At 45.0% G+C, this 19,369-nt stretch overlaps 5 protein-coding genes and 1 non-coding gene across 8 annotated transcripts in view; 5 read left to right on the plus strand and 1 right to left on the minus strand.

Annotated features, from left to right (window-relative positions):
* Positions 1-8,918, minus strand: part of LOC126565597 (60S ribosomal protein L34) — a 364,763-nt gene extending 355,845 nt beyond the window's left edge. For 2 of the 3 annotated variants that reach the window (XM_050222790.1, XM_050222791.1), the window contains exons 1-3: positions 8,798-8,878; positions 8,407-8,485; positions 7,100-7,450 (exon numbers count right to left, since the gene is read on the minus strand). In XM_050222790.1, the coding sequence (XP_050078747.1) occupies positions 7,114-7,450; positions 8,407-8,471 (402 nt within the window). In that variant the 5' untranslated portion in view covers positions 8,472-8,485; positions 8,798-8,878 and the 3' untranslated portion in view covers positions 7,100-7,113. Of the gene's footprint in view, positions 1-7,099; positions 7,451-8,406; positions 8,486-8,797 lie in introns of all 3 variants that reach the window. The other variant, XM_050222789.1, reaches the window with a different exon arrangement.
* Positions 359-1,857, plus strand: LOC126565209 (general transcription factor 3C polypeptide 5). The gene is made up of 2 exons (XM_050222364.1): positions 359-496; positions 561-1,857. The coding sequence occupies exons 1-2, from the start codon at positions 365-367 to the stop codon at positions 1,848-1,850; spliced, it is 1,422 nt and encodes a 473-aa protein (XP_050078321.1). The 5' UTR covers positions 359-364; the 3' UTR covers positions 1,851-1,857.
* On the plus strand, positions 2,627-3,619 carry LOC126565377 (vesicle transport through interaction with t-SNAREs homolog 1A). The gene is made up of 3 exons (XM_050222546.1): positions 2,627-2,818; positions 2,922-3,331; positions 3,400-3,619. Exons 1-3 carry the CDS (start codon positions 2,728-2,730, stop codon positions 3,547-3,549), a joined length of 651 nt encoding a protein of 216 aa, XP_050078503.1. The 5' UTR covers positions 2,627-2,727; the 3' UTR covers positions 3,550-3,619.
* Positions 4,002-5,266, plus strand: LOC126565222 (protein l(2)37Cc). The gene is made up of 3 exons (XM_050222379.1): positions 4,002-4,101; positions 4,338-4,446; positions 4,536-5,266. Exons 2-3 carry the CDS (start codon positions 4,359-4,361, stop codon positions 5,264-5,266), a joined length of 819 nt encoding a protein of 272 aa, XP_050078336.1. The 5' UTR covers positions 4,002-4,101; positions 4,338-4,358.
* Positions 8,919-9,308: 390 nt separating the features above from the next.
* LOC126565402 (ras-related protein Rab-30) lies at positions 9,309-10,056 on the plus strand. The gene is made up of 2 exons (XM_050222575.1): positions 9,309-9,500; positions 9,592-10,056. Exons 1-2 carry the CDS (start codon positions 9,318-9,320, stop codon positions 10,039-10,041), a joined length of 633 nt encoding a protein of 210 aa, XP_050078532.1. The 5' UTR covers positions 9,309-9,317; the 3' UTR covers positions 10,042-10,056.
* Positions 10,057-11,781: 1,725 nt separating this feature from the next.
* Trnak-cuu (transfer RNA lysine (anticodon CUU)) lies at positions 11,782-11,854 on the plus strand. The gene has a single exon. It is a non-coding gene; the product is annotated as a tRNA-Lys (tRNA).
* Positions 11,855-19,369: the final 7,515 nt, after the last annotated feature.

Below are 19,369 nucleotides of genomic sequence, written 5' to 3' on the forward strand. Positions count from 1 at the left end.
GTTTTGTTTACCTTCCACAAGCACATACGCAGCAGTTACGTGAGTTGTTTTTGTATTGTTTTGAAACAAATATCGCCACTAACGCACCAAACTACAAAAGATTACGGTGAGCAATCCAAAGCTTATTAAAAAAAATGCACAAATGCTCTAATTCTACAGGGTTATGTTTATTTGCTTTTGCACAATTGATTTATTTTTTTATTTTTCTTCGCTGTTTTTTCTTCTACTGACGTTTGCCGTCAGAACGTTGTCATCCAGCTGTCAACCGTTGTATTGGGGTGGCAAAGCGTAAACAAACCTCTCACCGGGATTGGGTCGTTCCGGCAATAGCAGGGAAATCGCATCATTTTATCGTAAAAAAAACATGGAGTACAACTCTAAAAATGCCCACGAGCATGACTTTAATAGAAATCTGGTGTGTATTGTGTATCCGGGCATTGTACGGAATCCCGATCGGATGATTGAAACGCTAGGAGGAATCCGTGAAATAAGCAACGTAAGTAGAGCCTTCGCTAGCTGAACGCTTGTTGTCCGGCATTCATTTAAATTCCTCATTGCAGACATTCGGTCAAGAGAAGCGACGGTTAGAGCTACGCTTCCGGCCAGATTGTATCTACTCCAAGCCAGCGTTCGGTGATGGTCGGCCAACAACCGGTCTCGTACTGAAGGTGAAGGTGCAGCGTCGCAAATCAAATCCCGACTACCGATCGATCAGTACGGTCAAAATTGTGGGTTGTGTACGGCGATGTTACAATTTCGATTCGCTGTGTGATTTCCAACAGCTGCCCGCCTTCCGTATGCCGGAAACGGGTAGAGTCGAATGTCTGTACAATGAAATCGTCCCAAGAGGCGCTCACACGTCGAGCCCATTCGAAAAACCATCAAACATTCCATCCTTTCTACCACCCATTTGCTTCAGTCGGAACGATACGATGAACACGTTTGTGCTGCGGGAACCGAAAAAACCTCGTCAGACAAGTTTACCGACCGAAGGGTGTCATCGACGACGGAGACAAAAGCATGGCATATACCATGCGTTCTCGCTTACCGAACCCGTCCCGGAGAAAGCGACACCGATGGCTTTGAGCATGTTGCACGCGAAAGTCGTTACGAGTGGAGAAATGGAGCAAGTACGGCAGGCGTTCATGACGCGCCCTGTCTGGACCAAGAACGCACTGATGAGCATCAATAAGATCGAGTGTAGCAGTCAAACGTTGGGCGTGATTTTACCGTCAGTCGCTTACTACTATGTCAATGGTCCTTGGCGTGGTACCTGGGTACGGTACGGGTACGATCCTCGTAAGCATTTCGAGTCAAGAGTCTACCAGCTGCTAGACTTTCGCGTGCGCTCCATTGGGTCAGTGCACGAGTGTATTAAAATAAAACGCCTTTCACGCGCGAAGGTTAACTACAGGACTGGGGAAACTGTAGCGTCCCAGTATCGGGATGATGAGCAAAACTTTGTCAATAATACGTTTGATGAGGACACCATACCACCGTATCGTGTCATATTCTACCAGTACTGTGACATTCATCTAAAGAAGGTTCAGGATATGCTGAAGAAGGTCCCATCGCCCAAGAGCGGAACCGTGTGTGATGAGCGGAATGGTTGGTTGCCGTACCGGTTCGATGATCAGTGTCGCAACATCATGATGGAGATTGTGCTGAACAATATACGCAGACTGAGCGAAGAGCATCCGGAATCGTACGGGGCAATCGGGGAATCGGTGGAGGATGAGGATGACGATGACGGGGATGAGGGTGAGCTGTCAGGATTTGAGGTGGATGAAGAGGAGGAGGATGAGCTGGAAGGGATGATGGATTCGATGGACGATTCCATTACGGATTGAACTTTCGTGTTTATTTAAACTTATAGATGTGTGAATAAACTCAAAAAATATCATAAATCTTGATCAAGACCGTCTTATCAATGCTGGGTATTCGACACACTCATTTTACAGAGATCCAAAACGCCTTGCCTAAAATATGTAGACCCAACCAGTTGAAATATTTGTACAATAAGGATATTTTGGTCCTCGTGAGACAGCGTATGGCGATGCAAGATAGATAGTTTCTCTGCTAATCCAGAGAATTAGCAGGGAACTATAGTTTTTTGAAAACAACACCAAGGACGGTGCTCCCCTATGCCTGGGAAATAATTGGGTTTCGCCTTAATTAAATCATGCAACAATTATTCTGTCCAAATCGGACCAAACTGGGATTATGAAAAGCACAAAACCCAGCAACCACACTAATGCTTATATTCCATATTGAAAACAGGATGAACATCCGAAAAAGAACGGAACGGAATTTAAAAAAACGGAGCGAAATGAAAGTATCAGATCGGAACGAAAGTATTGCAAATGATTGGAACGGAAATATCGGATCAGAATGAACATACGTATCGGAACGGAACGTAAAGCAATGGAACAGGACTATTTTGCTAGGTACGAACTAGAACGGGTAACACTACTGGAGAACGAATAATATAGCACTTTTCTTGAAAATCGAACTGGTTGAGCAAATATATAATTAAAAAATAAGTTAACCACTCATTCGAATTCTCCTGACAGTTGTGTGCTGTTTTGAAAGCAACCCTGCGCAAAACGTCATTTCCATCAGCGACGAAAACATTGGCCAACAGGAAAAAAAATTGTAGTGCTTCGTGACGAAAAGGGATATGGAAGAAATCGTACTCCTGTGAATATCTGCGTTTTATCTTCCCCAATGGAGCTAATACAGGACTACGAACAACAGTATGCCGTACAGACGGCCGAAATTACTGCTCAGATTGGTCGAATTGCAGTCGCAAGCGGAGGTAGGTAACCGACCAACCAGCTTATCAGCCCTAAATATGGTAAGACTGCGTCCACCGAGAGCCGCTTAACCATTTCCCCCTTTTTGCCGGTTTGTCTTTGTAGCGGAACGTAACAAACTGATATCCGACATCGACCGTCAGCTGGAGGAATCGCAAGAACTGCTCGAACAGATCGGTCTGGAAATACGGGACATTCCGCAAAATTCGCGTGCCGCGTACACCTCCCGGCTGAACTGTTATCAGGCAGAATGGAAAAGGTTGCAGCAAGAGTTCAACAACGCAAAGGTGGCACGATCGAAGGCAGGGTACGATTCGTCGGTGGATGATTTCGATGAGATCGGCATACAGGAGGACCAGAAGCGCCGGTTGCTGGATAATACGGAACGGTTGGAACGTACCAGCAACTATCTGAACGATGCGTACCGTATTTCGGTCGAAACGGAGCAGATCGGTACGCAGGTGTTGGCCGACCTTAGCCAGCAGCGGGAAACGATTCAACGATCGAGGGGACGAGTAAGCTGGACTGTCTTATTTGTAATGCGAATTGTTTTATAATGTTGGACATTTTGCTTCCGTTGTAGCTACGCGAAACGGATGCCGATTTGAGCCGATCGTCAAGGATTCTTAACTCGATGATAATGCGTGCAATGCGCGAGAAATTCATTCTGGTCATTGTGGTAGCGGCTATATTTCTGGTCCTTATCTTAAGTATTTATTTCTCGATATCGTAATCATAGGCGCGCGAGCGCGCGATGATTCACTGGCAGGCGAACAACGATGGTGCGAGATTATTTAGGTTTGTTCCTTCGGAGATAGGTATTTGGTGTTCCGATTAATCGTAACACATTATTTAGGTAGGATAATGATTTTTAAAGTGCTGTTCTGCGGTTTTGATTTGTGATATATTTGTTCCCGTTTTGTTCGCTCCGTGAAGCTTTTTTTCATTATTGTGTGGATTGTTTATAAACGGTACAGTGAGATCAGTTTTGCCTTTCACCAAACACACATACACACCTATGTCACTTAAACAAAAATATTTATGTACAATAAACACAAACCTTTAACCATTCCATATCGTCAGTTTTTAAAATTTTAGTAAAAAAAAATTGTAAAGCTGGAAAAAAAATTTAAAAAATATTTCAAGCTGGCAACACTGGTCACTCAAATTGCCCAACAACTATTTGGCAGCACGGATCTACTTTGACAGATCTATTTTGTTCTCGAACTACATCGAGTTCACGTTTTGCATTACGCAAAGTTTATTTACCGGTAAAGTGTGCAAAGTACGTAAATTTTCATGGTTTTTCATCATCCTGCAAGCTTCCAGAGATACTTATCCAAGTAAATCATAGACCGAAAGCCTGCAACAACGGAATTATCCATAACAGAAGCTTCACGAAAGGTCCTCCTCCCGGCGGGGACTGATCGGAACATCTAACCTCATTTGCTGAATATGATGCAATTGTTGTTTTTGATTACTTTAACGATTTACAGCTATTTCTTGTGTCTCCAATTGCAGGTAATCGTATAACATCCTAGAATGGCAACACAGTTCCTGAATCGCATCGGCCAGCTTGGTCTAGGAGTAGCCGTCATCGGTGGAGTTGTAAACTCGGCGTTATATAACGGTACGGGGGAGAGCGAACCTGATCGTAGTAGGCATTGTTGTGCCTCTAATCCCAGTTTAATCATGTTTTTCCAATTTCCGCTCCCACAGTTGATGGTGGACATCGTGCCGTAATTTTCGATCGCTTCAGCGGAGTCAAGCAGCAGGTAACCGGCGAAGGTACACATTTCTTCGTGCCGTGGGTACAGCGTCCAATCATTTTCGACATTCGCTCGCAACCACGCAACGTACCGGTGGTGACCGGCAGTAAGGATCTGCAGAATGTAAACATTACGCTCCGTATTCTGTTCCGACCGGTACCGGACCAGCTGCCAAAGATTTACACCATTCTCGGTCAGGATTATGATGAGCGTGTGCTGCCATCGATTACGACGGAAGTGTTGAAGGCTGTGGTTGCTCAGTTCGATGCCGGTGAGCTGATTACGCAGCGTGAAATGGTCTCGCAGAAGGTGTCGGATGATTTGACCGAACGTGCGGCTCAGTTCGGAGTGATTCTGGACGATATTTCTATTACGCATCTCACGTTCGGTAAGGAGTTTACGCAAGCCGTCGAAATGAAGCAGGTTGCCCAGCAGGATGCCGAAAAGGCTCGTTTCCTGGTGGAGAAAGCGGAACAGATGAAGCAAGCAGCAATTATTACTGCCGAGGGTGATGCACAGGCCGCACAGATGTTGGCCCGTTCGCTGAAGGAATCGGGTGATGGTTTGATCGAGTTGCGACGAATTGAAGCTGCGGAGGATATTGCGTACCAGATGAGCCGATCGCGTGGTGTGAGCTATTTGCCGGCCGGTCAACAAACTCTGCTCAGTTTGCCACAGTAATTCGTGGGTGTGAATGCGGGAGAATAATTTTTAATTTAAGTCGAATGCAGTGTTCTCCAGTGAGAGGGAGCCCGTTAGCAACAATCTATCCCTCATTTGTTGTGCTCCAGAGCATGTTACGGGGTGGCCATTTCTTAAAGGAGGAGGATCGAGCTGTTTTCATTTGGAGAACCTCTGCCACACCCCAAACAACATTGCTCATCGATTTTGTGCATTTGATATGTGCATCGTGCTTCAGAAGAGTGCATTTTGGAGGGAGTTCATGTGTGTTGAGTTGAGGTGGTTTATATTAGGGATAGCATTCTTAGCAAGTTATATCGGGAACGAGGATCATGTACCCCATTGGACATTCTTTTGCACCGCAGGAAAGCATTACTGTACAGTGCATTTAAACGCAAGAGAGAAGATTAAATCTTGAAAACAAAAAAAAAAGTTTCAGTGTAATATTTGTTTATTTAGTTTATTTGTTTTATTAATATTGCTTAGCATTCTCGACAGCAGGGTTGGACCGACATTTAACATTACAACGATTTACAAACTCGACTGAAGAGATCTCGGGCAAAGATAGAAAAGGTGACGGGAGCCGAACATCAAAAACCTAGTCTTCTAGTCGACTTGGTGATCCAAGGAACGGAGATCCTGCTTTGTATGGACACCAGTCGCGCGAGAGCCCGGAAGACGACAGGCCACCACTGACCGATAAAGTGAGCAGTATAATGTCTCTACAGGCATTGCATCACGAAGCTCACGCTTCATATTTATGACCAGTCCAAGAAGACGACTACCGCTTGAGACAAAGTGATTCGTGTTGAGAAAAAACGCCCAGATCCACGTGCACGGCTGATAGCGATCACTGTACATATCTGTAAATGATCATTGTCTTGAGGGTCATGTATTTCTCGGAATATTGTAGCGTCGTCCGCGTATAACAGGTAATCGCCGTTTGGGAGTACCATTGTCAGGTCATTTATGTAAAGTATAAACAACAACGGACCGAGGTTGCGGCACGGAGGAGCGTCGGAGTATGCACAGATTGACCTTGGATCGTTACAGAATATGATCGACCAATCAATTAGAAGCTTATCCAGTTCACCGGCAGTCCTGGTTGCCCAAGCATGCCGAGTTTGGTGAACAAGTTGCTGTGCGGTACACTGTCGTAGGGCACTTTAATATATGTATAAATAGCGTCTCTCTGGAAATCGGAAACTGGTGTCAGGTTTGTGGTTGCTGATCTTCTCGGCATAAAATCGTGCTTGTGTGTATACTGATCCCGTTGCGAGAAGAGGCCATCATAGGCGAGCTCAAACACTCTGACTATGTGTATAGGGAAGTTACACCATGATAGTCAGCTGCCTCCTATCTGCTGCTCTTTAGTGAATGGGTTTCAGCCAGGAAACCTTCCAGTAAGCAAGGAAGGTTACAGTGAACAGAGATATTTCGACTAGCTTCGCTAGTAGAGGGACTATTATTAACGCGTAACACTTAAGGGTCGTCGAAGGTATTCCATCGGAAAGTAAGATGATTTTATGGCCGACTGATCTCTCGGACGAGTGCAGAAGAAGCACTAATTATATCAGTGACAAAGCTGTCAAAGCGCTCACAAATGCAATTCTAATATATCCTATAAAGTTATGCGCTCAGTTAACTATCGATGAAGTTCGAAAAAGAGCGGGGCTTGTTACGCAGGCTCGGGAAATTTTATTACGAAATGAAAGAAAAATGGATCAAATTTCGGATAACCACTTAAAAAATCAGCTTCTACAATTCCGTACCAACTGTTATGTGTTTATAGTTCCTTTTTCAGAGTGTATTCTTAACTTCTTATACACACACAGGCGCATCCTCATTTACTTCGATTTGCTCGCTCCTTTCGTCGGCTTGGCGGCCTTCGGAGACTTGGCTGGTTTGCCGGCCGGTTTGGCCTGCTGCTGAGCGCGCAGCACCTTCACGACCTTCTGTTCGTCGATCAGGAATGCACGGATGATACGCTCGCGCAGGCAACGGTGACACAGCACACCACCGAACGTACGGGTGACGGTCTTCAGGCGACGGCTCATACGTGGACGCTCGCAGGGCCGGGACGGCTTGATACCGCTCAGTTCCTTCTTGCACTGACCACATTTCGGGAGGGTACGGCGTTTCTTCACGTACAGGTACACCAGACGTCCACCGGGGGTGCGGACACTGGGAACGGAAAACGGAAAATTCAATTAAAATTTCTCGATTTTACTCGTGGATGAATTTTTGCAAGTTTTTTTTTCAAATTCCAACGTTGATGCTGCTGCTTTTGTATTCAACATTTAAAGTATCCTGAGCCATTGGACATATTCCGAATCAGAATAGGCAAACGAGGAACAACGCTTTTTCTGGCACAAATTGGTGAGCATCGAAACGCAGGACATCAAAAGCGAGCCGATGGTAGCAGATTGTGCGTATTTTAAAGGTTTTTTTTCTGTCAGCTATTTATCCAATGTTTTCAAAATTTTTCCAAGTTATTTGTCGAACGGCGCCGGACTTCATATGACCGTCTAATTGCGTGGTATCAGCAAGTCTAGTAAGCCCTTCAATGGCCGGCATGACCCTAGAAGGTTGTTAAGCCAAGAAGAAGGTTATCCAACGTCTTTCTCTTCTTCTTTGGTTCTACAACATTCAGAGGTTTTGCGTGCCATTTTCCCTAATACTAGACCTAGCGGCTGGTCCAAACCAAAGACGATTGTATTCAACATTGAAAGTACCCTGATCCATCGGATTTAGAATCAGAATAGGCAAACGAGGAACAACGCTTTTTTCTTGCACAAACAGGTGAGCATCGGAACACAGAGGACGTCAAAAGCGAACCGATGGTAGCATAGATTGTGCGTATTACACTCTTGTTAGACATCGTTGAACAGATAAATAGCACTGTAATTCTTCTGGGAAAGTATCCTGTACCGTAACACGTTAAGCAGTAGGATAGGCAATGACGAATTGATTTTCTCTAGCACAAAACGGATTTGAAGCGGGACCACACAAGGCATCTGTGACCCAGTGGCACGATATATTCGGTGCAATTCAGTCTTTCAGCAATTCATGATCAACGATGGAACGAAGGTACAATTGTTTAACCATTGGTGGATCTAGAGGCAGTGTTTGATACGTACATACGGCGTTTGTTGGACTTGGTGTTGTACGACAAGCGTCGTCGAAGCGTCAGTCGCTGGACCATTTTGGCGAATTATCCTACAATGAAAGAGAGAGATAGCGAGTACCAAACAATATTAATGCATTGCCTTGTTTAGAGATTTCGCAAATAATTCTTGGTGAGGGCGAAGGACTCGATCGTTGACAGCATTGAACTACGGGTAAACGAGCATCCACCGGTCTCTTTCACAGCAACCGAAAACAAACCAACGCTAGATGAAGACGTTTCATGTGTCCGTGCTTCGTCATTTAACTTCCGTCAAATAGAAACGTGTTTCAAGATTCCATATAGCGATGGTTTGTGACCAATTTGTTCCGAAAAAACCGAAATAGTTCATAAATAAAACGCACCTTCACGAAATGTGTCCACTAGCAAGCACGTATACCGGAAAAAGGGGGAAAACAAGAATGACAACAATGACAACATCGTGACACTTTGCCGGAAACAACGAAACGCATACTTTGGTTTGACAGCCCAGCATTTCGTTGTCAAATCGGCGTTTTATTTATGTAAAAAATAATTGTTGATTTGAAATTTAAATATGAGTTCAACATTTTTATAAATGAATGAAAAAACAAAATAGAGTTTAAATAGGCAGTAAAATATGTTTATTGATGATTGTTTTGAATTTATTCTCGATTTTTGCAAACACTAAACTACGCGCTATAAACGACTGCCGGTCGTTGTTGTTTGATCAAAATAAAGAACTGTCAAAGCTAATTAATTAAATCAGTGCAAAAAGCGACACAGAAAAAAATAAAGCAAAACTAAAATTTATCTCGCCGCTTCGTGCGGTTATTTTTTTTTGGGTGTCCTGTTCAACCTAGGTAATTGTAGGTGCCCGCTAGTTCTTCGCTACTCTTCGGGGCAATGATGGCTTCGGTGCGCATACCGGAGCAAAAGATCATTCTGTGCGGCGAGTATGGGGTGGGGAAAAGCTCCATCTTCCGTCGATTCGCAACGAACAACTTCGTAACATCGACCGACCGGAAGTCTACCCTCGGGCTGGACCACTACGGTAGAACATTCAACGTCGGGGACAAAGAGATCAAGGTAAGGTTTGGTACAGTTGTTCCCGTATTTGGATACATTCTCACAATGTAGTTTTGATTCCACGACCCCCCCGCACACCTCCCTTTTGCAGCTTCAACTATGGGACACCGGTGGCATGGAGCGGGTCGCTTCGGTTACTTCCAGCTACTACAAGTTTGCCGAAGCAGCGATACTGGTGTTTGCGCTGGACAACGAATCCTCCTTTCACGCCCTGTCTCAGCACATGCTGGACGTGGTGACGTACGCGGAGAATGCCAAAATTTTTCTCGTAGGCAATAAGGTAGACCTAGAATCGTGCAGTAACGATCCACCAGTCACGGATGCGGACATGGAATCGTTTTGCGAACAGTGCCACAGTCTCATTAGCGCTACGTACAAAACGTCCTGCAAAACGGGCGAAGGGCTGGAGGAAATGTTTCGCGACATCGCGAGCACGCTGGTCGAATCGAACCGGTCGCGATTGGAGTTGCAAGCACTGGAAAGCCACGGTTTCAAGATACATCCACCGGATGAGGTGAACGATCCTAGCTGCTTGTGCTAGTACAGTTTTATTGACTAATCTGTTTTCTGGCAGATTGTTCGCTTTTTTTGAATTGCTCTCACCTTCGTTTTGATGGGGCAAAAAAACACGGTTCCATACTTCTTCTTGCTAGCGTTTTGCTTTCCTTTCCAATCCCTATTTAAACACTAACGCAAAGCCGTCCGTTGCGAGAACGCTATAAAATGAAGCATTTACACGATGAATAAACTCGTTTGTTTGATGTAACGGGTTGCATTCCATTTGCCAAAAAAAAAAGCAAGAATATCGCATACTATTAAACTAGCACGTGCTACCCCGAGTACATGCAACCACAAGAAAAGTGCCATCGAAGCACCGGTTAATACTGGAGCGAGTAGAGAAAAGGATGCGCATCGGAACTGTGTAGTGGAAAAAAACAAACTTATTTATAGTAGCATCATGCGTTTCATATTTCACCCACTTCGCCTAACAATCCTTGAACAATCATGCGCAACTACTGGAAACGGATACTAATTTTAGATCATAATTCAGCGTAATCGGTTGATATTCGCACTGTGTATGACTGTGCAAGGCTTTCTGAGAATTAGATCTGTAGCTTTCGTTGTTTTACCCTTCCGATGTACAAGTATTTATCAAACACATCACATTTGCCTAGGGCTTAGAATATAGAATTGGAACATTAAAACGAGCGTTGAAACAAAAAAGACGCATACGAACCGAAAACGTGGTGCCGACGTTGGTCGCATGAAAAGTGGCACGTACATGTGGGACGAAGCTTTTTGAATAAACTATTGATTGAATAACATATCGATTGTTGCATTGGGTTTTAATTCAATTTAAATGTATGTTTAGTATCAGCTCTTTATCGTCCCTTTAAATTGCCTGTTAAATGGACGTGCCAGAAAAGAGAGAAAAAAATTATAAACAAACACAAAAACATCGCCAACCTTGTTGACATCCGCAAAACGTCAAACGCGCGCTGGAAAAACAACGAAACATCGCGCCTCGTAAAGTGATCGGAAATCGAAGTGATCGCGTAAACAGACGAGTGAAAAGTATGAGTGTTTGTGATTTTGCGGTGCTATTGCTGCTGTTTTCCGGCGGAATACTAGCGGCAAGTGATCAAGGTAAGTGGGACGAGTGTTATCCTTTACCAAAAGTGCCAAAGTTCTGCGCCTAATTCCGGGTTATGGTGGCGATCCCGACATTGTGGCTCCAGTTGTGGAATCTCGGCCCGATTGAACAAAAACCGGTTGCGTGAGTGAGACGGCATGAGGTACACTGTTTTGTTTGTGTGATGCTGGTGTGCAAGTGCATGTGATGTTTTCGATCGATAGTGATGCAACGGCACGGTACTGGTGCATTGAATCTCGAAAGATGAAGTTACCGCTTGGTAAATAGAAAATACACATCGCTTGCTGCAGCTAGGATGTGTCTGAAGGTGGTAGATATGATGATTAAAGATGCTGTAATGCTACCGATACCGAGCAGAAGGATGCGAATGCTGCGTTCTCTTTCGTACGTGGAGTGTGCGCATCTCATAATTCCACAAATACGCGATCGCCTGCCAGAATCACAAGTCGCCTGTGGGAGATGAAAGACTGAAGACGTTAGATGATTGTTTATTGACGCGACGGAAACGGTAACGATGCCTCCCGGTGGTGATCTGAGGGTGATCAACATTATAAACGGTGGTGATCAACATTATAAAGGGCATTTGATCATGATCTGCCTGAAGGTCGAAGGAGGAGAGAGCATGAAGCCCGGCTAGCTCAGTCGGTAGAGCATGAGACTCTTAATCTCAGGGTCGTGGGTTCGAGCCCCACGTTGGGCGCTAAGGAAAGCTCTTTTTTGTCGTAAGCGTGGTAAGATCATTGGGTATTTTCTTTGTCCATTACTAAACCCCCCGCAATCAAGTTGTTTTTTGGATACTTTTTAGTATAAAAACATCCCGTCTGGACCGTTTCCCCGTATTGAGGACTGACTATCTAACTAATTGGTATTAGCAAGTCTAGTAAGCTATTAGATGATCGAGCCGGTGACCTAGCAGGTAACATTAGGTCAAGAAGAAGGGGAGGAAGAAGAAGAAGTACAAAACATGATTTACTACCAACATTCTATGATCGATCATAGTCCAGACGATCATGATCCATATTGTCCCTCTTCCCACGGCCATATAACACACATCACCCCGTGTGCATCACAATGAAAATGGAATTTCCACACACATTTCCCATTAGAGTGTAAACGAAGAAAAACTTTCCTTCTTTTTTCCTGCCGGTGAGCAGTGGATGATGGAGATACACGTTTGATGAAATATGTCGCCCTCGTGGACGTATTGACAACCCGTCTTACTTGCTTACACCGAAAGGAAATGTTGAAAGATAGCCAACCAGGATAAGGGAAGAAAAAAGAGGCTACACATCTTTCCCTTGCTTGTTGCTTGCGCACAGAAAAGGTGCTTGAGAAACGCACCTTTTCTGTGCGTACTTGAATCTGAACTGATTCACACGATCCTCAAACGGCGGTGGTAGCTCAAGATGACAAACGACAACTTTTTCACAAGAAAAACAACGCCAAATCCCAACTCAGCACGGTTATAGTTCCTGCATTATTTGTAATGTTGGTGCGTACGTGAAAGCATTCACCACCGATCGGTGCGCGCACGTAACTAACGGATATTTGTGTTGTGACCGGGGACGGGAAGCTTTCAAGATTGGGATCACTCTTACAACATTACAACATGTGGAGTAATGTTCGATGATCAGTTGAAGTACTGCTAGAAATGTCTTCGACAGGTTCTAGAGATCAATTTTGCCTAGTTAAAAAGTTAGGAAGCTCAATAACTCAAGGGTGATCGCTTAGCGTATGCTAACAATACATTAGGCAAGATTGCATATCTTGATCATCATCCAAATTTTTTGACTCCCATGTCCCTTTAGCTCTCCTTCGAGCAAAGGTTAAAATAAATTAAGGGTCGTTAAGCTTTCTTCCGAGAGATGACGCTAAAAGTTCCGGATGATCATTTCGTACCAATCGGCAAGAAACCGGAAAAGTCTCGAAAAGATAGGGCAATTGATTTATAGCATTCTATGGGACGGGCGCAGTGTGCGATTTTTTAAACGATTTGGATTCCGAGCTGACATAAGAACTCTCAAAGAAACTTTTACTCGGTCAGTAAACTCAATATGATAAGGGTTTGCAACATCCAGACTTAGGGAGACTTAGCGAGCGCCATGATGGAGCTGCATTCGCCACTGAGCGGGTGGTAAGGCCCAATAATTTAACATCATTTTACGTCCGCATCACGAACTTCTCCATCTTTCTGAAAAAAAAAACGACTTCAAAAGTTTCAGTTTTTTAACGCAGACCGGAAGCGTAAATTAACATTTAACGCGTAAATTAACGAAGGGGCGGCTCGGTGGTATAGGCGACAGCGACGCCGGTCTTCAAACGGCAGGACCGGGGTTCAAATTCTATCCGGCCCTCCCTCCGCAGTGAGGACTGACTAACCAACTACGTGGTATCGGCAGTCTAGAAAGCCATTTCGATGGCCGGGCCATGACCTTTAGAGGTCGTTAAGCCAAGAAGAAGAAGATTTGCTGATTTGATTAACTTTTTGTTGATGGCGGGAACAAACTGGACGCAAGCACCTGTCGTTGATGGGCCGGCCGATCACGCGAAGGAAAGATCGATCCCGATCTTTCGAGCAGCTCCTCTCTAAGGTGTCAGATTTACATGGATCAGATGAATAGTCTTTTTTCTGGGTCGATCAGAACTGGTTCCTACCAGTTGATTCGCGTGTCTATTGATAACTCCGTTGGGAGTTTCGCTAAGGACGAAAACTTAACCTTTTTTCCTGAACTACCCAGGAGAAGTATTTGACCGCGGACCAAAGTTCAACAAGCGACGACTCTCCCTAACTTTTCCGACGGAGTGCGGAGCCGGCATCGGTAGGGAAGGCAAAGGGGATTTTTTTTCGGAAGGAGTCCTCAGTTTCGCTCAGGTCGATCAGGCTAGCCTTTTTTCCTGGAATATCTAGGGCCAGTATTTAACCGCGGACCCGAGACAGCCGGCGACGATTTCTCCTTATTCTTCTGACGGATCGGTCAACCTCTTACTGAACTGAAGCAAAGAGGGAAAATCTTCCTAATCTGAAAGAGATCCTTCAAAAGACTTACAACAACTTGTACCTGTCGCGTGTAGCTCACCTAGTGAACCAATTACTTTATTAATATTGCATGCAATTGAGAGCATTATTCATTATTGATTATACCACCTTACTCACCTTAAGTTCCAAAAAGCTAATCGTTTCAATGTACGTTAATTACGCCATAAAAATATCTACTAAACCATAAGGATTCTGTCTCCACAATCTCAGTACGTGATAAACTTTGCTACGAACCAAACGCTCGACTATTTGCTTGTACAGACCTGACTTTATTTACCTCCCCATTCGGAGACAGGGCCCACCTTCCAGACGATTGAGCAAACAGTGCGTATAAAAGCGCGTATTTATGCAACCCCCCGAAGTGTGTTTGCTTGCAATTCAAATGATTGTAAATATTTATCAGCGGTACTGATGCAAGATGGCACCGGCGAGAAGATTGCCTGGCCGCTCCAACTCCAAGCACGCTAGCTCCGCTAGCAACGGTCAAACAACAACCCGGTTTTCGGCACATGTCTCCCGTGGCTATCCCTTCCGTACGTGGAGGCCAATGTGTCATACGAATATTGACACATCTTCTCGAGGTCTTTCCCTCCGGCTGAGACTACCCGCCATATCGGCCATATTGGACTTTGAAATGAGACGATCGGAGTGCTTCCTGCCGTGGTAATTTTTATTTATTTTTCATCTCGATTTGGAATTCATTTGCCCGGCCGCGACCCGCGACGCAGCTTAACCCGGCGCGTATATCATTAACAGCATTATGGGAAAATGTTTCCACAAGCTTTCGGGGACACACAGAGACAAGTGACAGTGCCGCCAGCGGGAAGAACCCGCTAGAGAGCTGTGATTCCTGTTTTTGTTTCCGCTGTGCGCGCACGGTTCTGGGTCAGGTTTTGCAGGCTCGGTTTTCCTTGCCGTTGCGACTTGTGCTGCGCGTAGTTGGTTCGGAAGGTGCACGGAAGCTTCCAGCACGCACCGGTTCGAACATAAATTATCGCAATTGCGCGAGCGCATGATTTTTCCATTCCTCCCGGCCAATCGGTGTCGTCTTTTCACCAGGGTATTGTACACCGGGAATGGACACACGCAGCCCTTAAAAGGCACAACCGAGTCGGACGGGATCACCGGCCTCCATCGTCACCGACGTGGACGTGGACACTTTCGAAGGGCAATTTGATTTCACAAAGTGACAAACGTCCCTGATGGATCGGTTCGTTCTTGATGGACGTGATCGAATGGCATTGACCGTAACGTTCAATATCGGTGCAATGCAGCAACGAAAACGAAGCACACACACACAAAAATAAAGAAGGAGTAAAGAAGAAGTGGAGAGATAATTTTTCTCGTCAAAGAGAAATAATTTTCCACGAACGCTTTAATGCTGTTATCCTACCAACTGTGGGGAGGAGTTGTTGGGGTGAAACACGCGAGAGAATGCGGCAATACCGGGTCCGCTCCGTACCGGGCGCGGGACATTTATGGGAACTACCTAGGCCCCCACAGCCAGCTAATGTCCAACGTGTGTCCGTGAGAAATCAGGCGGGAAATGTGTAGCATCAAGTACGACTCAGGCCCATCCAAAAGAGCCTGGAAATGAAGGTTTTCACGTTCATATTGTTTGTTTTTTTTTCTAAAGCTTTTTTTCTGTTTGATTTTTTTGCTGCACCTTGATAACGTTGCGATCACATACTACAGCGCTGACAACCGGTGGCGCCACTGGCAATGTATTAATAGCAAAAGGAATTCCAACGCTCTGTGTGTGCGTTTTTTTTGCTTCTTCCTTTATGTTCACCTGATTATAAACATGAGAAATCAGAAGTCATCGTGAAGTCATCGAGATTCACAAGGAAGCAGCCTCACAACTCGCGTGTGTGATTAAACTATCGATATCTTGATGGTGCCGAGCTTCCAGTAGCGAATTCCCTCGATAATCTCTTGTTTGTCAAGATGATTACTTCTTCTTCTCTTGCGCCATTTTCCTTGAACACAAATTCTTGCTTTCGCTCACCAAACAAGTGGACCACGAGTATCGCTTTCCGATTACCGGCGGTACACGTGTCATTATTGTTACAGTAATTTGCTCGCCAGCAACGTGCTCTCTATTGATCGTTAATTTAGTAGCTCCTCGAGCGATTTGCCGATCGCCGCTAGGCTTTAGGGCGAACCGGTTTCGGGTAATCGGGAAGCGGAACGACCTTGCCGGACAAAAACACACGGAGGCGTGTGATCGTGATAGGAACAACAACACAAAAAACAAACCTTGCTTCCAGTTGCGTCTTGTTTCTAACGCTCAGATGTGTCCCAAAGTGTTTTCCCAAAAAACAAAAACGAGAGATTCGCCATTAAGCGATGAACAACCAACGCTTCACAGGTTCGTTATAATGATCGTGGCTGTTTTGAAGGTCTGAAGGCCCTCAGGTACGGAACTCCCGACCTGCTGCCGATCGTGCCGTAATCGATTCCCACTATTGCTGATCTGGACCTCTCTAAAAATCAAATCAGATCGTTTGTTGTCCGGCAGAGAGCTAAGCCAGAGATTAGCAAAATGTCTTCAAATGGGTTCCGCTATCCGAGATCCAGATCTTGTTGGAATCGTTCCCTTTTTACGGCAGTCGAGGGTCATCCCGATCGTCTTCTGTGTGCGTTCGGTCTCTCGACACTTCAAGCTGACATCTGATAGACACTATCGTATGATTCGTTTCTTTTTTGTTTATAACGTACGGTGAGGGATTTGAAGTGATCCTCAATATATGCTTGGTCATCTTGGACGAATGCTCCGTAACTGATACATCCCGCGTGTCTTAATCCTATGATGTAAGAATTGATCCCAAAATATATTATGGAAATATCTAGAAATCCAAAAACAAAAGAAAAATTAGTTCTTTTTCCAGTAAAAACAGTTAGAAGTACCGATCCTGCATCAAATTAGACACACTAGGCGGCACATCAAGCCGTTTCCCAATGTCTGCCCCCAAAAAAAAGCACCCTACTCGGAATCGGAACGATCTTCATTTTGTTTTACTGCCCTCGCCGCCATTCATCGATAGCACAACTTATTAGGCGCCAACTTGAGTAGACGCCGGGAAGATCCCATCTTCATCCACCGGTTGATCAGACGAAGAGGTTCTCTTACCCACACTCCAAGATTCACCCCTAAAGTTCTTGACTTTCTTGTAGTCGTTTGCTAGTTTTGTGAAATTAATATCTCCACCTCAAACGCCTTGGCAAGGTTTCCTCACTGCACACCGGTGTACTGGCGTGTAGGTTGTGTGAACAGCTTTTCTACAGCGCACCCTACAGTGTTCCTGCGGGGCTGCAAAACATGAAGTTCATCTCTTTTACACTTGCCGTAAAATTTGGCCTTTGGTTACGGTTTGGTGTAGTTGGGAAAAAATTGATTAGTAGCACAGGCGGGAAACCTTAGCAGGATTGGTGTCCGCTGATTTACAAGAACAAACGGCACAACCAACATTTACAAAGGAACCGAACAACCATCGTACGTGACACGGCTTTTGTCACGGTGATGGCAGGAAATCACCGTGACGAAATACCCCGCGAGCTTATTGAGTGTGTGTGTGTGTGTTTTTTTTATTCCATCGTGGTGTTGCTTTTACTCCCGCACCCGCATTAATCCGGCACAAATGAAGGATTAAAGTAATTTAAATATTATTGACTCTCTTTTGGTGTTCGGCTTTGGTTTTTGTGGTTTCTTCCTTGCAGGGGCTTCTTTTCGGTTTTTTTTTGAACATTTCGCCCTCGACAATCAAGCCGTGGCACAAAAGGCCACGTCCGATGCTACGGGCGCAGTAAAAGTCATATCATTCGGTCGCTTTTGATATGGATATTAGGCAGGCTTCGCTTCCTTACAAACAAGCAATTCCTCGCTGTTCGATATCTTGGTGATATGGATTTTATAGTTTCATCTGAGTTCTAGCTCAACCCATACTCCATGGAAAACGCGGAAGAGCGTTTGGGTCACCCCTTTTAATTGGAGATCACAGTTTTACGATCGGCAAGATAGAATCGGCTACACTGCACCGACTCAGTGGGAAATAATTGCATCGGATGCATAGCAAGATGCAGGAACAGGTTTATTGCTATGCACCACAAGACCAAAACATGGTAAAAGAAGCCCAATTTGGCTTCATCCTCATCGTGCAATCGATCATATAAAAGTCAAAACGACGAGGACGCTCGCGGGTGCTCTCGTCCGAGAGTGGCTGGAGGTGAGAATCGTAATACATGTACGTCCAATTTTATGATCTCAACCATAAATAAGTATCGAATGGTTCCTCTCCGCTTCGGTGGAGGATTTTTTTTATTGCCTTCACAATACCCCGATCGCGACCCGGAGGCCAATTGAGTTCCGATTCGGATGATGGTGATGGTAGTTTGTACTCGTAAATTATTATTCCAGCACGTTCAGGCTCACTCCACAGCCCACAGGTGTACGTACCGATCGTGTATGGTGCTGCATTTGTTGCACATCCCACAAAGATTGGTGGGAGCCCTGGTCATGATTTATGGATACTAAGAGTGACTTCAACTCCAACTTGGCCCTTGCCGTGGCCCCTTTTTCTGTCCAGTGCAAAGGGATGCACCATAATAGTCCTCGGGTCCTGGACGCGTTGATTAGGTTCGGTGGACGACTACCATACACTTTCGCACCTCACCAAGCGCAAGGTCTCGGGAAAGGTCGACGACTACTCGAAGACAACAGGGTATAGTACGCCACGTACGCCATAGTTAAGGTTTGCCGATGCATGCTAATTAACCTGTTCAGTTCTCGCGCACACCATACAACACACGGCCGATGCTGTGCGAAGAAGTGTTAATAGTGTTTTAAAATGAATTGTATTTATAATGAATGATTATTAATCATTTTGCTTCGTGTGGCTTTTTGTTTCGTTGTGCCGTGCTGTTCACTCTATCGATCGCGAGGGATCTCCTTTCCTTTTGTACCAAAATAAAACGTGAGATGGATGAGATATGTCATGTCACCTGGTTGGTTGCGACTGTAGTGAAGTTTGTGAGCAAGTTTCCGGCACACCATAAGGCAGGGAACAATTTCGTGACCACGATAAGTCGGAATTAATTGCTGATAAACATGGGTATTTTGCGATCGCAGTGGTTGATTGGTTTGTTTCCGATGTCAATTGACAGCTTGGCAGATGGCGC

Source organism: Anopheles maculipalpis, chromosome 3RL (genome assembly GCF_943734695.1).
Source record: "Anopheles maculipalpis chromosome 3RL, idAnoMacuDA_375_x, whole genome shotgun sequence".
Classification (NCBI taxonomy): Eukaryota; Metazoa; Arthropoda; class Insecta; order Diptera; family Culicidae; genus Anopheles; species Anopheles maculipalpis.